This window comes from Oxyura jamaicensis, chromosome Z, assembly GCF_011077185.1.
Source record: "Oxyura jamaicensis isolate SHBP4307 breed ruddy duck chromosome Z, BPBGC_Ojam_1.0, whole genome shotgun sequence".
NCBI lineage: Eukaryota > Metazoa > Chordata > Aves > Anseriformes > Anatidae > Oxyura > Oxyura jamaicensis.
Window position 1 is genome coordinate 4,983,639 of NC_048926.1, and position 25,781 is coordinate 5,009,419.

At 37.4% G+C, this 25,781-nt stretch overlaps 1 protein-coding gene across 1 annotated transcript in view; it reads left to right on the forward strand.

Annotated features, from left to right (window-relative positions):
• The first annotated feature begins 10,131 nt into the window (after positions 1-10,131).
• Positions 10,132-25,781, forward strand: part of RIT2 (Ras like without CAAX 2) — a 110,554-nt gene continuing 94,904 nt past the window's right edge. The window contains exon 1 of the mRNA XM_035309789.1: positions 10,132-10,236. Coding sequence (XP_035165680.1) covers positions 10,132-10,236 — 105 coding nt within the window. The remainder of the gene's footprint in view (positions 10,237-25,781) is intronic.

Consider the following 25,781-nt stretch of genomic DNA (forward strand, 5'->3'; position numbering starts at 1 on the left):
CCTCTCCGAGAGAGGCGCATCCCATCCAGTGCCATTAGGCCCAGTGTAGCATATACCTTCCCGTGATCAAAAAACCCAAAATTCTGCCGGTCACACCAGTCTCGAAGCCACGAGTTTATGTGAACAGCACGCCTTTCAGCTTCGATCCCCCCTATCGGAAGGACAGAGGCAAACACAACTGCGCCCCTGATCCTCTAAGTAGTTGCCCCAAATCCCTAAAGTCTCTTTTGATCGCCTTCGGACTTCTCGTTGCTACTTCATCGCTACCAGCCTGAAAGACCAGTAGCGGGTAGTAGTCAGTGGGCCGTACCAGGCGCTTGACTTTCGTGGCAAAGTCTCTCACCCGAGCCCCAGGGAGGCAACAGACTTCTCTGCGGGTTGGGTCCGGTTGGCATATCGGTCCCTCTGTCCCTTTCAGAAGGGAGCCCCCCATAACAATAGCCCTTCTTTCTTTTTTGAAGGATGATGTTGCAGTGCGATGTGTAGGTCGCCTTGTCTTAGGCGTCCCCTCCAACTGGGACGGGTTTTTATCTACTATGTCATTCAGATTGTCTTGTTCTAGTCCTTCAAATCGATTATTTAAGGGTAGATGAGAAGGTGAGGTGGGCAGAGAGAGGGCTCGCCTACCACCCCGAATAGGCACCTGCCTCCATTCCTCCCCTTGATCTAGGTCTCCTCCCTCTGCCTGGCAGGAGGAGGGAACCTCCGTCTTCTGCATAACAGGAGACGCCTGTGCTGTGGCAGGCTCGTGAGCCTGCCTCAGAGAGGGTAGAGTACACCTCCACCAGTCAATTTCCATCTCTGATTCCCTGATGATCCTGAGCCTGTTCACCTCCTCCCGGAGCTCCGCTACCTGGCTGAGCAGTTCTTCAACCTGGGCACACCTCCCACAGGCATACCCTCCACTGCTGTCGGAGACCAACAGAAGGCTGGGGCACACTCTGCAGCCCAGGACCTGGACGGCTGCGTGTTTCCCCGAGCCCTCTGTCTGAGTAGCCACACTGGTGACCGTGGCTGGAGATGCCGCACGAGATGCGGAGGCCACGGTTTTCTGCCTGGTTGATACCATGGTCAGGTTCTACGCAAGCAGGTTACAAGCACCGAAGGGAGAGGCAGCTGCAACAGAGCGACGATGGGCCCCCCGCTCGCCCTGCCCGCGCGAACTGCCTCGCCACGCCCTTCGACGCGCCACGCCCTGTTTGCCCGTCCTGTTCACCGCGCTCCTGGTCGCTCGCGCTCCCTAGGGGCAACTTTTAAACAGCCTGGGAGGGGGCGCTGCTGGCTCCGCCCGCGCCTCGTCAGCCTCCCTCGCGAGGACTGCCGGGTCCCGGTGGCTCCCCCGAGTGGCCTTGATGCCGGACAAAAAGCCCTGCCCGCCTCGGTCCCCTGCTCCGCTGCAGAACATGTCTGCCCCGGAGCTGATCGCCTTTGCATCTTATGATCATATTTTTCATGGGCTCTTGTGAACATGAATTTTGCTTTTACCAATAATTTCATTTTAAGGGGAACATGCATACCTGCAACCAGAAAATAAAAATATCCTATGTTTCTGTCTCAGAAGACACTTTTCTAGGACTTTTAAAAAGAAAATCAGTTTGCTCCTTGTCCTGAATTTGTTCAGGATTAGTTAATTAACTTTGCCCATTACAGATAGTCAACACAGTGATTAATTGATGATACTCTCTTCTTGCACAGAATCACAGAATCACAGAATAGTCTAGGTTGGAAGAGACCTCCAAGCTCACCGAGTCCAACCTCTGACCTAACGCTAACAAATCTTCCACTAAACCATATCCCTAAGCTCTACATCTAAATGTCTTTTCAAGACCTCCAGGGATGGTGACTCAACCAGTTCCCTGGGCAGCCTATTCCAGTGACTAACAACCCATTCAGGAAAGAAGTTCTTCCTAATATCCAACCTAAACCTCCCCTGGCGCAACTTTAACCCATTCCCCTTCGTCCTGTCACCAGGCATATGGGAGAATAGACCAACCCCCACCTCTCTACAGCCTCCTTTCAGGTACCTGTAGAGTGCAATACAATAAGGTCGCTCCTGAGCCTCCTCTTCTCCAGGCTAAACAGTCCCAGCTCCCTCAGCTGCTCCTTGTAAGACTTGTTCTCCAGCACATCTGGGTACTCTGTCTTACATTTCTCTCCATGTTTGTATATTTAGGTACATGTGCACCTATGCTCACGCCTGTGAAAAGACATGGATATTTTTTTTTTATGTGTGTATGTCTAATCTACCTATAATGGCAAAACATGGGAAAAGATAAATATCAGTAATTAGTGTACAAGGATCTGTTGACTTCAGAATCTGTTGGATCAGAATATTGAATCAGAACTGAAGTAAAAGATGTGTAATATATCCGACTCAGCAACATGAAAGTGTTCACTGTATGGAGGCCAAGTAGTAGTGGAGAACTTACAGATAGATCTATTCCTTGTTGTTCTATTTGTATCTTTACTCCTTGAAATCATGAAACAGTAGTGAAGGCCAAGGGGGTTCTTGTCAGCATTATTGTAAATGTTAGGTGACTCTAGCTGATTTCTGTGGTGCATTTACTACCACAAAAGCAGACTGAAGCTGTTATCAACATTTAAGCTGTTAACAACAACACTTATGTTGTTGTTATATAATGTATATGCACTACAAAAAATCTTTAGCCCTCACTGAAGAGATATCTGATGTCGTCTAAGGTATTGTGCGAGCAGAGACTGTAGCAATCAGTTTGCCGTGCTGGCTATTTAGGTCTCACATTCTTGACCTTCTTTGCTGAAAAGTGAATGTCTTACTTTTAACTTGCTGTATTTTGTCTCTTTCTTGCTGAGTACGTGCAGATGAAAGCCTCTCTCATGCGCTCTCAATATAATCATTCTTGATTTTCATGATTCTTGAAAGTGACCCAGGTCATTGTTTCTTGTTCCAACTGGTTTGTTAGGAAACAGCATGATAATGAGGACCTAATGGGAGAAAACAAAACAAATATAATTGACTCAGAGTTCAATTCACTCAGATTTCTGTTCACACAAAATTCAGAGTACAGATAATGCATCTTTTTGTGCCTACCACAGACTAAGTGAGATTAAGCTGCTTTTGATTCCCCTGCTTTTCAGCAAAGAAGGAAAGGGTAATGAAACTACAAGCTGACGTTGAAGAAGAGGTACTTGTATGTATCTATAGGCACAACTGTAAAAAAAAAAAAAAAAAAAAAAAGGAAAAGAGAACAAGACAGAAAGTGCAACTGGATAAGCCATTTCACAATTTGGAAGGCACTGAGTGCATTTCAGGTCACTGGGAAAGCTGTGGTGTAAGTACCCAATGCAGGAAATCAATCAAGCTGCTTGAGCAGCTGTGTGTTATCTGTCTTGCCCTGCAGAACATAAATCTGAAACATTAGGCAGCCCAACAAGAGGGAAAAACTTAATTTGAGAGCAGCTGTTTTAAGACAGATACATAATGACATTAAAATAAGAATACTGCAGTGAGGTGAGAACCAAACACAATGCCTATTAGACTGAGGATGATTTTAGTTTTGTTATTGTAACTAGACAGAGAGTACCATCAATGGCAGCCAGAGACTAGGTTAGGAAAGAAGTGACACCAAGTATGAGGATGAAGAGAGTTCCATTAAAAAACTAATAATAATGAATAGACAAACTGCATGGGACCGACTGGAGATAAATTTAGGTCTTTATTGTGATGCAGTGATTCTGAGTGCTTAACAGGGAAGTTAGGCCTGTCCCTGCAGCTATTTAAGAACCACTTTTCACTGATGGTACAAGGATTAAGTAAGTGCAGAGGTTTATTTGAGGAAGTGGGCATGGTCTAACTATGGTTCTGCTTTCCACTGAAGCACAACTTATTTCAGGAGGACAAAATGAACTAAAAGTTAAGAAGGGTTCTATTATTTGTTTTCCAACATATGGAATCTATTCCCTGTTGTTCTGTTTGAATTCTTACTCCTTGAAATCATGAAATATCTTATGAGCATTCACAAATTTATTTTTACGTGCTGCTGGAAATACAGGAACCACTAAAACAACATGGTAGTTAAGAACATGTCATAATGTGAAAAAAAGCTAAATAAAGGAAACAGAGAGTTGCATCTTCAAATTAAATTAATAAGGAGAGTTGTAGTGTACAACAATAATATGCACTTGAATTTAGAAAGGCCATTTGGAAACAATATTACAGAATGTTTTCTAAAGATGTATGTAGCCAAGACCTTGGTTTAATATCTTATTTGAAAATATGTTTATGATAATTTGAATGCTAAAATGAAAACTGAAAGATAGAAAATGCTGTGTTTCTCATCATACAACTGAATGTAATGAATAAATGTATGAATTTCTTTTATAATAAGCACTTAACATGACTAATGTTTTTCTTCTTCTAAGATTATTTTAATTTTCTCAAGGCCTACACTACAGTCTTTTTATAAGAATAAGGCTATCACAAAGATACTAACTATAGTAAATGTTGCATTACTTGCTTCTCTTGCATAGAAATATAAACAGCAGAGATGCTTCAAGTGTGTAGTTACTGAAGAAAGAGTTTCCATCTGCGGGTTTGGAAAGGCAGTGGCCATCCTTTTTGTGTGCTACAAACCTTCAGCAAGATTCTACTGCCTGGAACGATGATGTTTGTTGCAATCACTTGCATAAGAGGAAGCAGGCAACTGGTGTGGTTAATACAAACCTAAGCAAAATCTGAGAGTTCTGACAAAGCTAAAACAAATAACAGCATAGTGTCACATGCAGGTCAATTCTAAGAAATAAAAAGCATCAATATTGGAAAGGATCATCTGAGGTATTTTTAATTGCTGTTATAACAGAATTGTGTACCACCAGGTGAAATTGATGAAAGAATATTTAAGTATCGTAGCTACTAGTCTGATGTTGTGGGTACATGCTTAATTTTCCTACTTGCCTCATTTCAAAGGATAGTGCTATATACAGGAGTATTTTCAGAATACAAGGCAATCAAATCTGTCAGTTCTGCTCTTCTAAGCCATTCATTGCTTATCAGGTGTGCGTAGTTCGTAGGAAGGCAACCTATGTGACTTGATGTCCTTGTCTGCAAAATGCTGATAACAATGCTCACCCAAGTTATAGAACATTCATACTTCAGAAGAATAATTATATGCTAAGGGAAACCATAAGACCAATATATTTTGATGGACAATTCCTATGAGATGTGCGTGTTTATCTCAGAGATACATGGTACATGTTTATCTCAGGGAGATACATGACTGGTATAGTGGTTTCATCCGCTGTTCATCCGCTGTTCATCCGCTCTCCTCTTATTTAAAAATTCCTTATTGTTAACAAAAACAACATTCAAACAGCCAAAGATTCATAATCATTCTATATTCAGGAGCATCTCTGAATTAAAATGCATATGTAGCAGATAATCTAAGCACACCAAGAGCTGCATATCCTGCTGTCTCTTTGGCACACACAGAGAACAACAAGAGTCAGAACTCCAGGTGTGACTGACTGAGCTTGGACTCCCTTCTGCTGGTTTGGCACCTCCTTAACCAAAGCAAATACACTTTGGCTCATCTGTATATGAGAAAATCTGCAGTTGATAGTGTAGAAGACAGAGAATAGGAGAGAATATTTATTTGGAAGTAACATAAGCAGAATTAACAAATGGAAGAAAGGGGCAACTGACCTATATTTCAGGGACTGGAACACATCTGTGAAGCAGATGAAAATTCCATTCCAACAACAGTTTAAATTGTATAGCATCCAAATCTATTTGTCATAAAGCAGTTACCTGCTCATAGCTGAAAAAGGGCTTTGATATATTTTTTATGAATCTGGCTTCTCCAGTTCTAAGATAACTGATAGCAACACGAGCCTGCATTAATTATTGTTCTTCTGTCTCCAAAATGATGTCCTTTAAGAAAGGAAAGCTGAAAAAAGAGAATGTATTCATTTTACAAAATAATAATATTAATAACAAAAGGCTTAAGGAAGCTTTTATTTTTCCTTAATAATACTGCAAAGGACAATCAATTATGAAAACATGTTAAACATGCCTTATGAGAAAATATTTTTTCTTGGCTTAAATGAGATTTTTTCCTCCCTAAATAAATATTAATAATAAAATAATAGGTGTCAGTTAGATAACAGGTGGAGCTCTGTTTGTTTCCTGATCCCTCTATTCACCACACAAAATAATAAAGTCAATAACAGATCAAGCCACACAGTATAGTGTTTAAGCTGTTTTTTTTTTTTTTTGTTGTTGTTGTTGTTGTTGTTTTTTAAATCTATTTTCATATTTAGTTTCAATGTTTGTAGGAAATATTATTCTTAAATAAGTCTGCATTATATATGAGAGAAAAAAATAAACACAGCATAGTTTTTTTTTTTTTATATATATATATATATATATATATATATATTTGCCAGATATTTAATTATCCAGTTCATAAATCAGTTACCTGTTACAAAGATTACCCATTGACACAGAAGTTTTGTTTTCCTTTTTTTCGTTGATACCTATAAAATGCTAATTCTTACTGTCTCTATTTGGGTCATTGTTATATCTCACAGCAAGAGCAATAGGCTCCATCCCCAATTGTTTCTTATAATATCCTTTATTTCTGCTACATTTTACCTAAACCAAAAGACAAAACCTCACAGATGGATTCACAAAAAGAGACATATTGAACTTAATATAAGAAATGCAATTATTGTCTGAGTGTGTGATTTATTGTCTGATATCTGATTATTATTCTCTATTTTTTTTTTTTTTTGTACCTCATGCTAGTGCTATTTTGAAACTCTAGCCACAGTTTGACCTTTTAATAAATTTTAGAAAGATCACTCCTTAAAGCTGTAGTATGTAAAATCCAGATACATGTGGCTTAACAGCTCCCAATTAACTTTAAAGGGAGTATTATATAAATTAATTAGGTGAAAGAAAATGTAACATGCTCAAACATTATAAACAGTGTAAATATACCAGGCAGCATTTTTAATAATATGAGTAATTTCTGAAGTGATGAGATTAGACAGCAAGCTTACTATTTCACCTGAGGAAGAGTTTTCTGTTTTGTTTCCTATACACGTTGTTTCCTATATTTGTGAAACATCTTCCCTTCTGTTATTCTATGTCCACATTTAAAAAACGTTAAGTCTGTTTAACATGCTTAACTCTGGATCTGCTTCTGCCCTAGAGTTCTACTGAGTAAAATAAAAGTGTTTACCTGCCTAATCCCTTACTCGGCTCTATTTCCATTACTACCTCAGATTAAATCCCAGTTAAAAAGAATTACATTAGTAGACCACAACTAAGTGGTACAGCTCTTCCCCTAGCTCTTCTTGTAGGTCTGTACAACATGAGATAGGAAGCATGATTTTTGATGTACGCATCTTCCTTCTACTTCCTCTGCTGGAAAAAAATAAAAATAAAAAATGTCCTAAAAGCCCAGAAGGTCAGCAAATACACAGGGTAAATGGAAAGGCAGTGTCTCTCAAAAAGCTGGCTCTGTTTGAGCATTACAAAGCTGATTGGTCATGAGTGGCTGCTATAATCTGATATCTGATGTGAGGGTGTGGGTTCAAGATAACATTTGCTGTTAGGACTTCCTCTCAAGTGAGTTCCATAAGAAAAGTAGGTGTTAAATCTCCCTTCTCTTTCCCATTCAAATAAAGGTTGAGAATACCACTGCTTAGCAGACCCCAGATGAGAATATTTTAAACTTTTAAAAATTATTTGTATCCTTCTTATACAGAGAAAGAATATTACAAATGAAAGTCATGCGTCTTTCCTGTTTCATCTCAACATTTCTTGGGGCAAAGGCAAATTCTACAAGTAAAATACATGTTCCAAACAGAATCACTTAGAAAACTAGATTCATGTGCTTGGTCAATGTTCAATAGAATATGTTTCACCAATACCAGCAAAAGTTAGCATATATTAAAAATGAAAATGGGACAGTGATTCTGGCATATCTTTGTAAGTTTTTTTTTTTTTTTTTTTTTTTTTAAAGTCAGTAGTTTGAGAAAACAGAATAGATGAAAATAGGACACTGGGTTTGTATGCTGTGTTCTCTTTGAAAAGAAAAAGGTTTATAAACACATTCTTACCTTTGTTCCAAAGCCTTGCTCCAGTTTTTCATAGCTATAACGTTATAGATTACAGTGGCATTATATTCAGAGTACACCTGGAGAAGCTCGGCAGGGTATTAGACATGTGGATACCTGTCCATTTACTTACTGAAAGCCCTGATACATTGAGAGGTTAGTCATTTAGTTATAACTAGCTCTGAACTCCCTATTCCTTTCCTTAGCAAATAAGACATGGGTTCCCTAGATTCCAGCTTCATTTTTGTCCAGGCTGCATTTAAGTAGGCAAATTTCTATCTGCAGCATCTACTTTGAAGCTACTGCATCAAACTCATGTTGGTCTAAGTGAAGAGAGAAATAGGACCACAGCATTTTGGCTTTAAACTATCCAGCTGAGGAGCAAAAAGTGCAAGCAAAAGTTATGTGAGTGATATGTCAAGAATGTAATGCAAATGGACACCCACCTGCATAGCAATATATTAATTATACTTTATATTATTCATATTATTTATGTGAAGGAAATATTATTTCTAATACTACATATTTTAATATATTTTTATTTTCATAATGGTTAAAAGAAATTAATACTGTGTGCATCATTGCTGGGCCATAGTAGATTACAGATCATATAAACAGCCTAGTTCAGTCTATAAAGTTTGGCATACAGCTTCTTATTCAGCAATATCTAGAAAGAGATCTATTGAATGAAGCATATGCAGGTTGGAGTGCTTTGGCTTTCTCAGCTAGGCAATGTATCATATATTTAATTAAGCCTCTGGGTCATCCTAATATCAGTGGGATGATCAGTGGTATTTGTTTAAAGCAAGGTACATTCCTAATTAATTTGCTAAACTAAGACCTAAAAGAAATAGGAGATTCATGGAAATTACTGTATGTGATTATGTCATTAAAGATAGACTGCCACTGACTATACAGGGGTGAACCATGTTAGTACCATTCAGAATACTTCATATTTTAAAGCTTTATTTATTATTTTTCCTTTGTGAAGATAAGATAGAAACCAGGCTTTTAGATGCTTCTGTAGTGTCATATAATGCAAGATATATAGGCCACAAATCTGAATGTCTTAAGAAGTCCTGATACCTACAAAATAATCCCATCGAGAGCCTAAATCCTCCAGGGGTCTCTGGCAGCCAGGGCTTGCAGGACTGAGCCATGGAACTGAGCCATATGTTCATGCTGGTTAATGGCACTTCTCAGATACATTAAATGCACTCGTCTTGTCTTCATGCCTCAGTGCACAGCCAAAGAATAAAATCAGTCACCAAAGCCACTCAGATTGCTATGTGTTATTGTTTAATTAAACAACACAGATAATTTCTAGGACTATTTCAAGTACAAACATGACCTGATATCTGAGCTCTATTTAACCTTAAGAAGGAAATAAAAATATTGAGAGGGGAATGCAATTGACATGTGAGGAAAATAGGTTCTGAAAATAGAAGTTCACCTTTTTTATTTTTCTCTTTCCAAATTTAGCATGAAAACACTAACGAAACAGTCCACCAAGAACTGTTTATCCCTCCTCTATCCCAAGCCATGATGAGTGTGAGGGTACTGATTACAGAATTTATTTTTTAAAATTTCATTGGCATCCTGTCCAGAGATATAGAGATGTAGAGGCCTAATTAATTGCTCTGACAAATCTAATCTAGAAGCCCTCTTCAGTGCAAGGGAGACTCTCAGTAATTTATACAATGTTTACCTTGAAATTTTTTAATGGAAAAGCTCTGTGGAAGTGTGCTTGTGGTAAGTAAAAAACAGTCTGGTGCCTAGCCCCAGTACAAAGCCTCTGAAGCTTTGTGACTTAAGCAACACCTATGGCCTATCCTTTTCAACCCAGGCAAATTTACTGGTACGGTATTTTGAGGTAGTGCAGTAGAAAATATTTTCAGTGATGGTAGGATTTCAGAAGGGCACTTTGTGACTCAAAAGAAAGCAAAGTTAGATCAGACTGGAGAGCTTTTGGAAATCCTACTTCAAGCTAGCAATGCTATTGCATTTTCCTTTCACTGAGCCATACCTATGCTTAGTTGTACTGCACTGTGTTTTTCAGAGGATGCGTACAAAACTCAAGTCCGAATTGATGATGAACCAGCCTATTTGGATATTCTAGACACTGCTGGACAGGTAAGTAGTTTCCCAATGTAAACTATTCTATCAGAGATAAAACCAAAGATTTTAACCTCAGATATGTAGGTCACAGAGATAGAAACAAGCCTGCCTATTCAAACATAAAGGGGTAAGTGGTAGAATAACACTGAGGAATTAACAAAGGAGATTAAACAAGTGCTTCAAAACTACAGTATAACTTCAAAAGCTGACCATAAGAGACAGACAAATTTAATAAAATAAAAGCTAAAAAGATTTTTTTTTTTTTTTCCTCTTGTATGCAGACACATCTATCAGAATCATGGAATGAATATATATATATATATATATTTTCTGTGCTTTTAATCCCTGTTTTTCTACATACTATAAGAATCTTCAGATGTACTTGAAGATCAAGTGTTTTGTTACCATTCTTCTCCTCCCCATATTATGTTTAAATGTCAAATACTTACCAGCAACAAAAAAAAATCCCATTAAAGTAAGTCACAGTGTACATAAAACTTGTATGTATGTGTATGAGTATCAGCAAAGGAATTACATTTTTCACATACACTAAGGCCAAAAGAGGAGTTAAATGAAAGAAATTTTTCAACCTGACTCACTTCATCTCCTTTCCATATCAAAACTTTTTTATTGTTTAATCAAAATGTTGCAGATGTTTGATCTTTTACTGAGGTATGTGACAGGTTTTGTTTGACGGCTTTGATAGTTTCATGAGTTTTCATAATATATGTTCACCTTGTACAGGAATGAGTCAGTCAAGAAGGACAATAAATCCTTAAAAAAAATATCTAGGAAGTAAAAGCCTTGAAACCTTGATCTCCGCTTCCCAAAGTTCTGAGTGCATCTTAGCTCTGCACTGCAAACAGCGGGAAATGCAGTCTGCTGCCAGGAATTAGAATTAGAGTTATATAAGGCTGAAAGTAGTTCAGAGGGATTGTGGTCGGAGTTTTACATGTGAATGAAATATAGGCCAATTTCAAAGTGAACTCAACCCAGTTTCAGGAATCAAAAGATGCCCTGAATTATTCTTCCTTGACCCAAAATTTTACAGTCCCAGCAGTTAACCAGTGACTGGCTTGCTGCTGATTCTCCTGTGAAACTGTTTGATTTCTGAGAAAAGTTAAGCTAGATTTCAAGGTAGGTCTCCAAAGCTATGAATTTAAGTGACCTACAATTCATTATTAAAACAAGGTCAAGAAGTTTCCTATGCATAATAATTCTAACATAGTGTGGTGGTTTTACGGTGCTAGGCAGCTGAACACCACAACTGCTCTCTCACTCCCCCTCCTCAGATGAGGAGGGGAAGAAGTAAAGGAAAGAACAACTCACGGGTTGAGAGAAGGATAATTTAATTAAAGAAATATTATTATTAATTAAAAAAATTCAACTAAAGGGAAAAAAGGGAAAGGGGAAGAGGGAGGGCGAAGAGGAATAACAAAACAAAACAAGTAAAGTCTGTGTGGAAGTGCAGAGGAAAGAAATTACTCTCTACTTCCTACAAATGAGTGATGCTTGACCGCGTCCTTGAAGCAGGGCCTCAACGCACATAGCCGGTGTTCGGGAGGAGGACAGACGTTTTCACAACGAGAGCCCACCCCTCCCCTCTTCTTCCTTTTTCCACCTTTTATTGCTGAGTGTGACATCATATGGTATGGAATATCCCTTTGTTTGGTTTAGGTCAGCTGCCCTGCTGATGTTTCTTTCTCACTTTTTGCCCACCCCCTAGGAGGGTCAGAGAGAGTCCTGATGCTGTGCCAGCACTGCTCAGCAACAGCCACAACACTGGTGTGAGACCACTGCTGTTCTAGCTACAAGTGCAGAGCGCAGCGCTGTATGGGCTGCTGCAGGGAAAGTTAACAGCCCAGCCAGACCCAGTACAACCTAATTTCAGCAATGATTTGGTGGGGGGTAGGGTGGGAACATCATAGCTGTTACTTAATAATATATGTGAAAATATATGTTGTTTTGATGGATAAGGGGAAGCAACATTTTCTTTACTCACTCAGAAATTCTGTGCCCAACACTATATTGCCATTAGCATGCCATTACTAGAGGAATTACATCTCTAGCTATTTAGTCTTGTAAATCTTCATGTGTTAGGGATGTCCTGTGTTAGCCTTTTAAATAGTTCACTGTCTACATCTACTTCATTCTACTCTTAAGTTCATCTTAGTCCTCTTTTGTATCTTTAAAAAGATAAAAAGTAAAATACTTTCTCACCCAGAGGTAAAGAGGATTGATGAATAAGAGTTTATGCACAGAGCTTTTTTTCTAATGGAAGGAGGATCAAAATACCATACAGAATTTACTCTTTATAATGTGTTCCCAATTTGCTGTTTTTCTGTTTGCTTGTTTGCCTTTTTTTTGCGTGTGGACACTCAGAGAAAGTGCAGGAGTTAAGCTCTACAAACCACAGAAGAGGGTGCAGTAGGCATAAAACTCATTGCATTGTCATAGACCTGTCATAGACCTGTGCAGGGGTGAGCTGCCTAATCCCAAATTTGCATCTGTCATGCAAATATCACTTATATATAGGAAACCACCTTAAATTCAAAGCAAAATATGGATAATGAATGAACCAAGAATGGATAATGTGTTTTTATTGGGAGCATGTTTTAAATGTAGTAAAAATACATTGTAAAAAACAAGAAGAATAATTGCTTTGACTTTATTTATTTATTTATTTATTTACATTTGTTTTAGTTATAAGGACCATAAAAGTTGTGGTACAATCAGATATTCTAAATTTTGTTCTCTGCCTGTATTACTGAAACCAAGGTCACTGCTTTTTGTTTGTTTATTTTTTTGTTTGTCTGTTTTTCATTAGAACAAGTATTTTTAAGTGTTATTTTCTGTCAGTTTCTTCTAAAATGAAAAAATAAATAAATCAAAATAGAGCAACATTTTCAAACCTTCTGAAAGATTGTTTTATATTCAATCAAAAGGAAAAATATCCCTATACACCTTAAGTGTCTGGAAATGCTGTGTTTTACAGCTTAAACCAGTTCATCTTTTGTTAGTCACTTTTTTTTAAAAAAAAAAAAATCTCCAGAATATTGCACAATTTTTGTTTCTAACTTTTGATCATATAAAAAGCCTGCACCAAAGCCTCATTTATAATTCGGTTAAGGGGGAGATTTATTGCATATATCATGAAGATTATCAGAAATGACAGTTGTAAGGTAAAAAAAAAAAAAAAAAAAAGCAATCAAACAAAAACAGAATAAGGTAACCAGTGAAAGCTGATGAAAACAACAGTAGAGAAAGACTGTCGAGTTTTATTTAACATTTATTTCAAAAAGAGACCCAAATATCCGTATTAGAGTCCTACAGCACATAATGACCACATAATGAAGAAAGCAGAGATTTTGGGGCAAGAAGAGACCTGTGGTGGTAGCAGCAGTCTCTGAAGATATATCAGCCCAGGACACTGCACAGCCTGACATAGCTTTCTATTTCAAGATCTATGGTGAAATGATAACAGAAAATCTCTGTTTTAAATTTCCCTGTACTTCCAGTTCTGACTGTCATCACTGAAGCATGTCTCAATGTATCCATGCTAGGAAACTCTTCCCACTTTCCCAGGTCCCTATTTTTCAGAAGCTGTCTGCTCTGTGTGTCCTGGATTTAGCTGCTTGTCGTTGCAGATGCCATTGAATTCGTTGCCTCTTTATCTTCACTGCACAACTCCAGAATAAATCAAGGCCTAATCCAAATCTCATTGAAGTCAACAACTAAAATAGCTCCTTTCCTCAGAGGGGGCTTAATGTCATTCTCGCTGAAGTTCTGACTGAAATCCACCTGTGATTTCACTGACTCAGGGTAGAGTCAAAGCACCCAGCTATGCTGTTGGTGGTGTGCTCTGGTAGAGCCATGCAGTGCTTCATGGGGGTCCTCACAGTCAGAGATACTTCATTATCAACTTTGAACCATGGTTTTAATCACTTCAGAAGATCAAGGAGCTTAAACTGTAATTCTTCTCTGTTTGGGAAACAAGAAATGAGGATGGAAACAGACCGAAATCAATGTATGTTGTTCTAGAGAATGTATGTATGCACTAACTGAACACTTCATCACTGACCAAATAGTGCAATTTTTTTAGCAATTAATCTTTTATTGCCAAGTCCACAGTTAAAAATCCATATCTGATTTTATATCTGAAACCAGACAGAAATTTTAATTGAAAGATACAGGTCAGAGCACTGAAAACATATGGGATGCTTCAGAAATATATTTCTGGTTCTCAGCTTTCTGAAGTTAAAAAAAAGATTCAAAAAATGTTAAAAATGCAAACTATTAATATTGCTTATCTAGTTATTGATCTTCCTCTTTTCATAAATGCAGGTAGACACTATTAAATATGACAAATTTCTCCTCACAGGAAGCAGACCTATGTTGCATGAATTCTGGATATGTTGTCACTGTTTGTCCTCTAATGTTCTTCTGAAATCTCTTTTCCACAGAAGATACAGTAAGAGGCATGTTCTGAATGTATGTAGGGCTAGTGTAAATAGATATGCTTCACTGAAATCCCAACCCCTTTCACCACCCATTATGCCTGCCAGCAGGGTTGCCTGTCTTTGCTCGCAGCAATCTACTTCAGACAGAATAAGTTTAAGTTTACCCCAGAGATTTCAAAGATCAGGTATTGCTAATGTGCCTGCATGTAGCCAAATCGTCATAAACAGCAATTACTTAAATAGTTCCCACCATAAGGCTTGAAAAAATGATGTGTAGCAAGAAGGAAAGTAACAAAAAATGATGTTGGTTTTCTTTTTCAGTGGCACTATTAACTCTAAAAGAGATGTATCCTTAACCTCATCTTTTCTGTTCAAAGAAGCCATCAGTGATGCCTTTGGCTCCTCTATAACTAGAAGTTCTCTTCTCAAACTAAAAGTTTTATTTTTGCATCCACTTTTCAATTAAAACAAAACAAGAAAACAAATTAAAAACAAGGAGAGTAAATTTAAGATTGAGGTTTAGAATTATAGAATCATTTAGGCTGGAAAAGACCTCTTTAAGAGGACTTATTATTTAGTTAGCTTTTAACCCTCTGGGCTAGCTACAATTTGACATGTGGAGTAAATACTAAGACTATTGAAAATCTGCAAATGAAATCTATTATCTACAAAGACATCTTGATCTATCTTGTCTAGCCTTATTTATGGGTCAGTTCTTGAGGCTTCCCTTTCTTTTCCAAGGTATCATACACATCATCTGCTTTTACATAGATTTAAACTCTTGATAATGCTTTGATTTCAAGGAAACCTGTAGATGTGAAGGGAAGGACATTCAGACATCAAGTCCTTTGTTCATTTCCCTTCATAGTTCCTATTAGATGCTGACAACTCCTGACAGCTCCAACCCTCCACAAAAAGCCTCCACACAGTTAGGGAAACCCTCTCTTCGAAATATGTTGCTACTTGTGGAACCCAGTTTGAATTCCTCCTCTTGGAACATAAACAGCAGTTATCTCTTCTGCTCTATTAACATACTAGTAACTGACACAGGAACCTTCATTTTTTGCCACAGCTTTCCTCCTGGTGGCACATTAACCAGACTCTGTATTCAGACCTCATGCTGAACTTTAAAATAAACCAAATTCCCTTCACTGAAAAATAATCTGAGATGATCCTGTGTAGTAAACGCAAACTCTTTTTCAAACACAAAGCAGACACATATGCAGAAAAATGGATTTCTGTACTTGTCAGTGAGACGGTATATTTGAAGATTATTGCACCTTTTTTTTTTTTTTTTTTTTTCCTTGTTAAAATGGGAGCTTTTTATGATAAACTTGGTGTACCAGTATATTTCCCAAGTGTGAGTCAGAGACTTGAAAAATTGTCCTTAAGATGTGATGGCATGCCATTTCAGGCAGATTTTCCTTTGTCTGGAGCTGTGTGCACATGAATTCATTTTCAGGCAGACACTTTTCAACCTGACAACAGCAGCATGCTCTGTAGTGAAATCCATCTCTCAAATTGCTAGCAAATCACAGGACATGTTTATCCTGACAACCTCCAGGACTATGATTTTTGCCCCCTGCTTCAAGCTTTGAAGAGGAACCATATTAGTCCCAAGAGCCCTTCAGATAAACACACTTTCTCAGACTAAACACTATAGTCCGATGACTCACTCAAGCTGTTATCTGAGATCCTTCTGCTTATTATCTAAACATGCTGCTCTGTAATCCTGAATCAATGGAAGTTGAATTTCAAACTACACTGCTGCAGCTTATCTCAAAGAAATGCAAAATGCCTTTTTGTCAGTAATTATATTTTAATGGTCCTTTACAGCATGTTATTTTAAGGGGAAAATAATTTTAGTGCACTTTCTGCTAGGAATGGAGTAAGTAAATGAAATCTTATTTTTAAAGCACAATAGTAGTGAACTAAGTAGCAACCATTAGCAGAGTGTATTAGGTGAAGAACATTAATTTTATTTTCTTCATGTGTTTTTGTTTCACAGGCTGATGATGACATACTCAGAAAGTCAAACCATAGCAACTGAAAAATTGGCAAATTCCTTCTAAGACAAGCTGTTCTGTATTTTCTAGGGAGAACTAAATACTCTCCCATGACCAAGTCATTTGATTTGGGAATGGACAGATTTTGGAGAAACATTAATTTGGCACAGACAGTAAGTGAAAAATAAAGGTTCCAGTAAATCATAGATGAAATTGATAGATCTGACTTCAACTTCCTTCAAATTCTGGGCAAAATATTCTTTGAATTCAGTCAGAAAAGATCTAGTCATCTACTCAAAAAAAAAAAAAAAAAAAAAAAAAGGTATTTAAGTTTAGCAATTAGAAACTAAGATTCCCAATTTTCTTTCCCATTCCTGAATGAATCACGGTGTAATAAAGGATGAATCAGTTTGTATTTACAGGTCTGTATTTAACTTTCTTGTAAACAAGTGTAACAAAATTTTGTAGCATTTAAGGTGAGCATCAGGGTTAAATGATTCTAGTGATACAAATTTATGCTCCTCATTACCATTCCACTTCAGAGAAATTAATGCAACTGGTTCTATATTACAGGTGGAGGAGTACTTTCTATGCCTGTCTTTCATTTTTCTATAAACTCTTCCTTCCTTCTCACTTTTTCTTCCTTTAAATACTAACTTATTTCCAAAACACATAAATAGCAATACTGCTTCATGTTTGATTTATAGCTTTTCATGTATATATATAATATAGCTTTTCATATATATATACATATAATATATATAAAGAAGAATCTATGCTGTTACAAATTCTGATAAAGGTAGCATTTTTTTTTTCTTTCTTATTCTTTCCAGATCTTTCCTTATAGTATTTTCTGATTTATTATTATTATTATTATTATTATTATTATTATTATTGTATTCTGGTGTATACTGCATGGGAAACACCTGTATAAACACATCCTGTGTGATTGAACTTAATCCAGGTCCTCCACAAGACTGATTATGTAAATTTGCCTTTCTTTTAGCACTGCATACTGTTTTTCATAGCTTTTCTTCCCACTGTTTAATGGCATTGGAGCCCCTGGTAGTTACTTCTGGAAGACATTGGACATGCGTGTCCTGATTTCTTTATATATATGCAACTGTCCTAGATAATCTCATTAGGAATTCCATTTTACAGAGGTTTGCCTATCAAAATCCATTTGCTGCAAAGTAGATTTACATAGACACAATGATTACAGCAGACAGAAAACTCTTTTCTGTCTGTACTAGTTTTCATAAAATTCACATTAAAAAGGTATTTCCATGACTAAAAACTTGGCTTGCAGACTAAGAAAACAAGCCTGTGTAACAGCATGGTGTTGTGCCATTTGACCCAAAAATAATAAATTATCAAGACAGGGGTCTCTTGCAGAGCAGGATGTCCAGGCTTCTCAGGAAAAGTGGATTGTTCCAAAGAATCATAACTTGACAAGATTTGTTTGTTTCTTATACTCTTCTGTAGCTGCTGATATGCCACCAGTACACTGAATGGTGGCATCTCCAGAAAAAAAACAAAAACAAACAAAAAAAAAACAATAATAATAATAATAATTAAAAAAAAAAAAAAAGAAAAAGGAGAGAGAGCAAAATTAGCATAGTTCTTATATGAATCATCCAAACCTTTGAATTGCAAACTGCATGAGATAAGTGACAAAAAGAGGTTTTCTGAACAGGTGATTTTCATCTGAATCTATCAGAAGGGCACTGGAAAAGCCTAAAAATCAAAGCCGCCACTTACAGCTCTAGTTCCAGTAGCTTTGCCATAGAACCTGGAGGTGGTAACTCCCTTTCACCAAAAATAAAATAAAATAAATATAAATATAACTATACATATAAATAATAATAATAAAAGAGTAAACCTTAGTAAATTTTCAATTCTAATTCAATTGTATATTACTTCTCTTTTAAATTCTAAGGAATGCTGTCCAGTTTCTTAAAATGGGACATTAAGAACAACATAGAAATTCAAGAAAATAATTGCTGAAAATATGGAACATTTTGTGTTTCCTTTTTTTTAACTGGATATACATTTCTGTTTATTGTTCTTGCTTGTGGAGCAATCTTGAATAACTTATTTATTTATTTATTCATTTATATATTTTTGCTTGCTTTTATTTTGTGCCTAATGGCTAAGGATAACAGATTGTTCTGTAGATGCCACTGGAGTTCCATGTCACTATCAGAGCAGCAGAACAAGCTTTCCTTTTAAGACAAAAACCAACAGCTTATCAGTAGCTGTATCAGCTGTGCCTGTGTAAGGAATCAGATCTTCTCTCTTAGCTACAGTGAGGTAGCTAAACACTGAACCAAACCAAACTAGTCAGAGCTACAGTGAGGTAGCTAAACACTGAACCAAACCAAACTAGTCAGAGTCCACTAACTTTGAGAACTGTAGTGTTTTATGTCCTTTTGTTTGAAGGTTGGGCCAGGTTCTCAGGAGCTACTCAGCATCTTTCAGGACCTATTGGTCTAACCAGGATGCCTGATGAGTACAGCTTTGGAGCTCTACCTTTATCTTTACAGCTTTTTTTTTTTTTTTTTTTTTTTTTTCCTAAATAAATGAATAATACTGTCCCATTTTATAATCAGACGCAGATATTGCAGATCCAAAAATGAAACTTGGTATCATTTACCCCACTAGAAGTGACTTAGTCTCAGTTAAACTATTCTCTACTTACTTTGAAGCCTAGATTTTGTAGTAATGGATCTGGATGAAATCTTGAATGTATGAAGTAAAATGTCCATAAAATGTTAGACATTAGCCTGAATTGTTAGAAAAGAATTGAAAGAATTGGCCCTACTGAATGTTCTTACACATTCATTAAAAATGTCTATGTTGTGAATCCAAGGATCTAGCTATTCTCCTCTTGTGGCTTTTTTTTAAAAAATAGTGCTTTGCACAACACACAGCTAACCTTTTCTGTATTCTCTTGGAGAATATTGAATATTACCCTATGGCATTACACCTGGTGGAAAGTACTTGTATACATTTTCGCAGTGTCTGTTGGGAACACTGTCAGTGCTTTCCATGCATCATCCAAAGAGCTTTTTATATTAGGAAGGAGAGTATAAGAAGCAGGATTCTAAGTTTCCATTTATTATAGATACACTGGAGGCTTGTTTGAAGACAGGCTTTCATGCAATACACAGCAATTTCACTTTACTGAAGCCAAGGTACATTACATTCTGCCCAGTGGTTTAAGCTGGTCTAATGCCTTCCCAGATAGAATGCTGCCTAACATACAGTACAACCCGTACCTGCTCTAAGGTCATGTGTTGTCACCTTGCATTCTCTTCCTTCATTAGCATCCTTGCATACATCTTTTTTACCCCTCCCATTTTCTCTCTTGTGGGAACTTAAGCCCTGTCCCAGGAATGGAACAGCATCTGTGAGCATAGAAAGCTACAGGCCAGCCTCCTTATTATAGCTCTACCTCTTCAGGGACAGGGTTATAGGGGGAAACTGGGCTTACTATAATTTATGTCCCTGCTGAAAATATCTCAAAACATGTAATTTCTCTCTCTGGCAGCATTTGGTTATTGTTATTTCACCTTTAACTGGCATAGTTTCCATATTCCACTCACTTTTCTGCAGGACTTTCCCATAATGTATTTCAAGGATTTATGTCTTCAACATGACACTTCTCTTCCAGGTCATGTTTCTGTCGCAGGTGCTAACCTTTGCAATTGAGAGGCTGTGTGATGTGCAGCTGCCATGGCATTTTCAAAGTGCCATGCCATGCAGGAAAGGTGGTGTGGGTACTTCATAGTTGTTGATGTTCTTCTAATCCCCCCAAAATGGACTATTCTTATCTAACTTAAATTATTCACAATATGGACTAGTACGTCTGAGTTAACCATCTAGATTGTTCTTACAGTTGCTGAAAATAAATGTTTGATGGCATAGTTCCCTCTTAACCTCAAATAAATAAATAACCTCAAACAAATATTTAAAATAATTCAGGCACCTTTCTGAGTTTATTTTTTTCATTGACTATGAACAGAGTCGAGGTAACTGAACAAGGTACAGACATCTATATAGTAAACTTGTGGAGTACGATGAAGTGTTTCTTGTATCCTATTAGTAAGGCCAGAGCATCTCTGTGCGGGATAGCTACCCTGGATGTGAAGGTACCTTTGAGGTATTTTGTGAGCTGCTCACAGTCGAGGTGACACACATTCTTCCTGTTCCAAATTAATAATTAAGCTAAAATAACCTTTATTCTATGTTCCCATGAGCCCCCAGAAGGTCACTGAATGGGGTTCTTCAGGACTGTGTGGACACCTGTCCAGTGACTGTCCCTGTGTACTTAATGTTACCTGGTCATTTTACCTGCATCAGAAACAATAGTGCAAATGCAAAGAAAAAAGAATGATGGGATCTCCTTCTTGCTGGAAGAAATTTGTAAGTTCCAGGGACACGACAGACCTTTTGTAATGGAGTCATACTAAATATAACACTGTAAGAAATATAAAATCAATGCCTCCTTAGCATAACTATTTTACATTCATATTGGTGATGATTTATGTAGTCTCTGGGGAGCACATTCGTCAGATAAACACTGAGCTAGATTTCAGTGACACAGCTGATTAAATATGAAAGGCTTTAAAAAAGCTATCTGGCAGCTTGTTTGCTTCTTCTCCCCCTCTTCAGAGTCTTAGTTCAGGTTGTAACTCTGGTGATGAGTAGGGCACAGGAGAAGAGAGAGAAATATCTATGTAGTGGAATTTTTAAGGTAAGCAAGCTTGTTATGGAAGTCATCGTGAGAGAATATATATGCAAGCCAGAATATCATTTATAGTCATTTATCAGAGCAATGGGTTGTCTGATTCTGTAGCCTCCTGCTTCACTTCTGCAAGGCTGCACAAGCCTCACTGGGGAAGAAGGCAACTCTGCAATCCCCATGTAAGCTTACATGAGCTTGTTTGAATCCCTGGCGAGTCCTTGCTTGCAGCTGCAGTCATTACCTCTTTGCCAGTGGGTTGTTGTCTTTTTTTTTTTTTTTTTTTTTTTTTTTTTTTTTTTTCCTGCTGTTTTCTAAAATGTAATTACCGAGCTATTAATTCTTTCCCTTTACCATTTATGATGCTTTGTGTTAAAAGGTGAAAATAAGCTTTATTCTTTCTTGCATACCAATGAGGAAGGGGGGAGAAGTGTTATATAGTGCATGATAAACCAAATGCAGTTGCAGGTTTTCGAGATAGTTAACAATAGAGATTGCTTCAATGCATGCATATAACAGAAAATTACTGAAGTGTTTATCCCTAAGAGAGAAACAATTAGCATTAATATGAAAGAAAAAGACAGTTCTCTGAGTTAGGGACTGTAGCACTGAGACATTTTTACTGGCATTGTGGAGAACTGATATGGTGATTTTCTCCATATTTTGGCGTGAAAGAAAAGTAGATATAATCTCCCAGGTGATGGATTGCATATTTTCATTACTGGATATGACAAACCACCTTTGGAATAGTGGGATTAATAAAGTTAACAAAAGCACAGTTGCAGAAACCTGGCAAATATATCATCACCTGAGGGCAGGAGGGCAATTAGAATGTGAACATTGGGAACATCAGTGTGGAGAAGCTACTTCTGGAAGGAGGGCTTGACTGCCAGCAGAGGTTGTTTAGTAGTTCCTTAGTGAGAAAAAAGGTCAATGTTTTTTTTTTTTTTTTTTTTTTTTTTTTTTTTTTTTTAAGTCATGAGTTATTTTATTGGAATATTGTTCTCAGTTGTCATTTATATATATATATATATATATTTATTTTTCTTTACCTATATTTTTCTACCTGTCTGATATGGTTCAATTTTACTTTGTAAGCCAGCCATGATACAGAGCAGTATTTGAATACAGAACAGTAAGTGAATACAAAATGTTCTCCCGCTAGACAATGGGGCAGTGCAGTAGTGGTCCATCAGTGTGAAAGTTGTGAAGGGACATCTCTACCTGCCTTTCATGAGACTTAATCCTGCAGTCCCGTCTGTGACTAAGAGTAATGCCAGATACTATGGGAAGTATCATAACTGGAAAGAGAAGGGAAACCTAAATGTTCAAACCCATGTGTGGTAAAGGATATGAATTCACAAGTGATGAAATCAGATTGTGTTCCACAATGATTTAAAGAAGTCAGTAATCAAACAAACCTCACAAACTGTCTATTCTTAAAAAGGGTAAAAATTTAGACATGCCAACATGAATTCTCAGACTCATTTGAATGAAGATGAGACTATTGTCTGTATAATCAAACCTGGTATAGCAACTCATATTAAGAAATTAAAATTTGGATTTATTTATTTATTTATTTTTCAGCAAAAAATCTGCAAAGACTGGGGATGCAAGATTCTGTGTTGCATGTTCAATGTGCCTAGTTGTGTTTCTTACCTTGCCAACCATCCACTCGGCTGACTCACTCAGTTCAGACTTCTTGCCCATAGACAAAGTCTTCAGGTGTTCCCTGCCATTCAGTCTACCTGGATGAGTACACAGTGTGTACATTGACCCCTGGAAAATAGCAAACAATGTATTTGTTACAAAACTTGAAAATCATACCTATATCTTCCAGCAAAGATCACCTGTTATGAATATTATTCTTCCTGTTTCCCTCTCCAGGTAAATTAATCAGCTTAAATGGGGAGGAGTGGCCAGATAAAAAAGCACCGATTTCAATAGGGTTGCTGTTGGTCTTCTTCCATATTACAAACTTATTTCAGTATCTATGTTAGCATTTTACTTGGCCATTCCACAAGTTAAGAAAAGGTTACTGATTTTGTACAATGTGGAGTTCATGATATTGCCTTGGAAGGCTGTCAGCTTAAGTTCAGAAAGACATTAGTCTGCTAGGAACATGGGCTGCATCTTTTATGTTATCTTTATACTGTTCCTATCATCTCTGATGTGCGTTTTGTCCCCAGTACAAATTCACAGAAGGAAAGGGATATAGCGGTTTTATAACAGAAGCAAGGATTCCTTCCTGTAATTATAAGGCGTGAGACTCTGACTGATCATTAATCAGGGGACTGATTATAATAATAATCCACTTCCACTGCAGGCTTATGGGCTAATTCTCATTTATACTAATACCATTTTGAACTGCTCCTGGATCATTACTATAGCAGGGAAAAAAGGTCATGAGAGAGGGTTTGGTACACAATCAGAACAGCGTAGAGAGTTTATGCGGAGAAGAATCAGTCCCTGTCCTCCAGTCCAGCCAGAACCCCTCCATTTTCTTTGGTTTTGGTCTGAGGAGCTGTTATTCAACTCCCTTCCTTCCTCCCAGTGATGTGGCAGATGGTTTGGGCTGGCACAGGTGGCCGAGTACCACCTGCTGCAGACTTTTTTTTTTTTTTTTTTTTTTTTTTTGTAACTCCTTTTGTTGTTGCTGTTTGCAAGGGATGACTGGAAAAAAAAGGGAAGAGAGAGGGAGTGATGGGATGTGTTATCGGTCAGTGCTTTCTTGTTTTCTGTTGTGTCATCACTGGTAACCCACAGACACTGCATGCTGGAATCCTGCAAGCAAAGGCAGCAGGTTTGAAACTTTGATTTCTCTGATAATAAATTACATCTGCTTGTTATTTCCTAATGCATCTTAAGTATAGCTTATCCCATACAGAGGGTCTATGTTTCTTCCTGCTGTGTGTCACAAGGGGAAAAACAATCCACTGGAGAAAAGTGCTAGATGTTACTCCTTCCCAACCTCTCAAACTGTACTGGAAATACCAAATGCACAAAGGGTAGTGACTGGGTGAGGACTGTGGCTGTTATTGTGGGTATCTCAGAGTTTGGCATAAGTATTTTGTCTCTGCTAACAATCCACAGCTGAGGTAGTGAGGGAGGTCAGAGGAAAAGTCATCCCTGATCTCTTGAATACTTCTCTAAAGGAGGAATGAATTACTCACTGGAGTTGATCATCTCTCTCTTGAATGAAGAGAGGAAGCTGAAGACCACTGTGGAATAGATGCCTACATTTTCAGTAGCAGAAATCAGATGAAACAAGTCCCATCTCCTGTATCTAGTTCAGTAACAATATTATGGTGGTAATAAGACATAATATTTGACCCCAGCTTCCTATTTGGAAGCTTTCTCAATGAAAGTATAATGGTTGCAGGTTTCTTAGAGTTTGCTTTTACAAACAAGCTTTCACATGAAAGAAAGAAAGAAAGAATAAAAAATAAAATAAAATAATTACAATTCTCACCAGTGTGTTTTCCTTAGATGTATCTGTTTCAGGAGGTAAAAGAAAAGAAATACATACGATATTACAAGCAGTGCCAGATGAAGGATATGTACTCCCAAGGAAGTCAGCTGTGATGTTTATGTGTGTGAGAGAATTTGTTAACAGAGAGATATGGGTGGGTTGCACTTTGGCATTGAGAAATCATTTGCTGCTAAAACTTAATCTTTGACCATATTCACAAAGAACTTTTCTGAGACAGAAGAAACTCTCAAATCAAATTCTCAAAAAAACAAAACAAAAAAAAAAAAAAAAAAAAAAAAAAACGAAATGAAAGAGAGAACAATATATTTTCACATAGTTCTTTTATGGTTTATGGTCTTTAAGTTTGATTCTTTCACTCACTGTTTGAAAGATTTATTTTTCTTGCTGAGTTTCCTATGTCCTTTCTGTTCATTTTATCCTTGTTTGTTCATTGTTGTAGATGAACAATATTCTGCCTGTTTCGAAGAACGCCCCCGCTGCCCCCGCCCCCCAGTGCTCACTAGAAATGTAAAAAAAAAAAACACTTCATAACAAGAATGACCCCTGTGGTAATCAGGGAGACAGCTTTGATTAAGAACATCTGTTAGCAGATTCCTAGTTCTAAAGTCAAGCAGAACACGAGACAAGAAGATAGAGAAAGTGGCATTTCTCAAACTGTGAGGATGGCCTCCCTGGGGAAACTCTGACCTCTTCCAGAGATACAAGCCAAGATCATAAAAACAGAACAGGCATCAAAATGTGTGGTGTGTGCCTGTAGTTTGAAAAACATGACACCTTCATTTCTGAGTTGCTGTATCTTTAAATTTCTAAGCGCTGTACTTCTGAGGAGTTTGGAGGAGGACTGCACTTCCAAG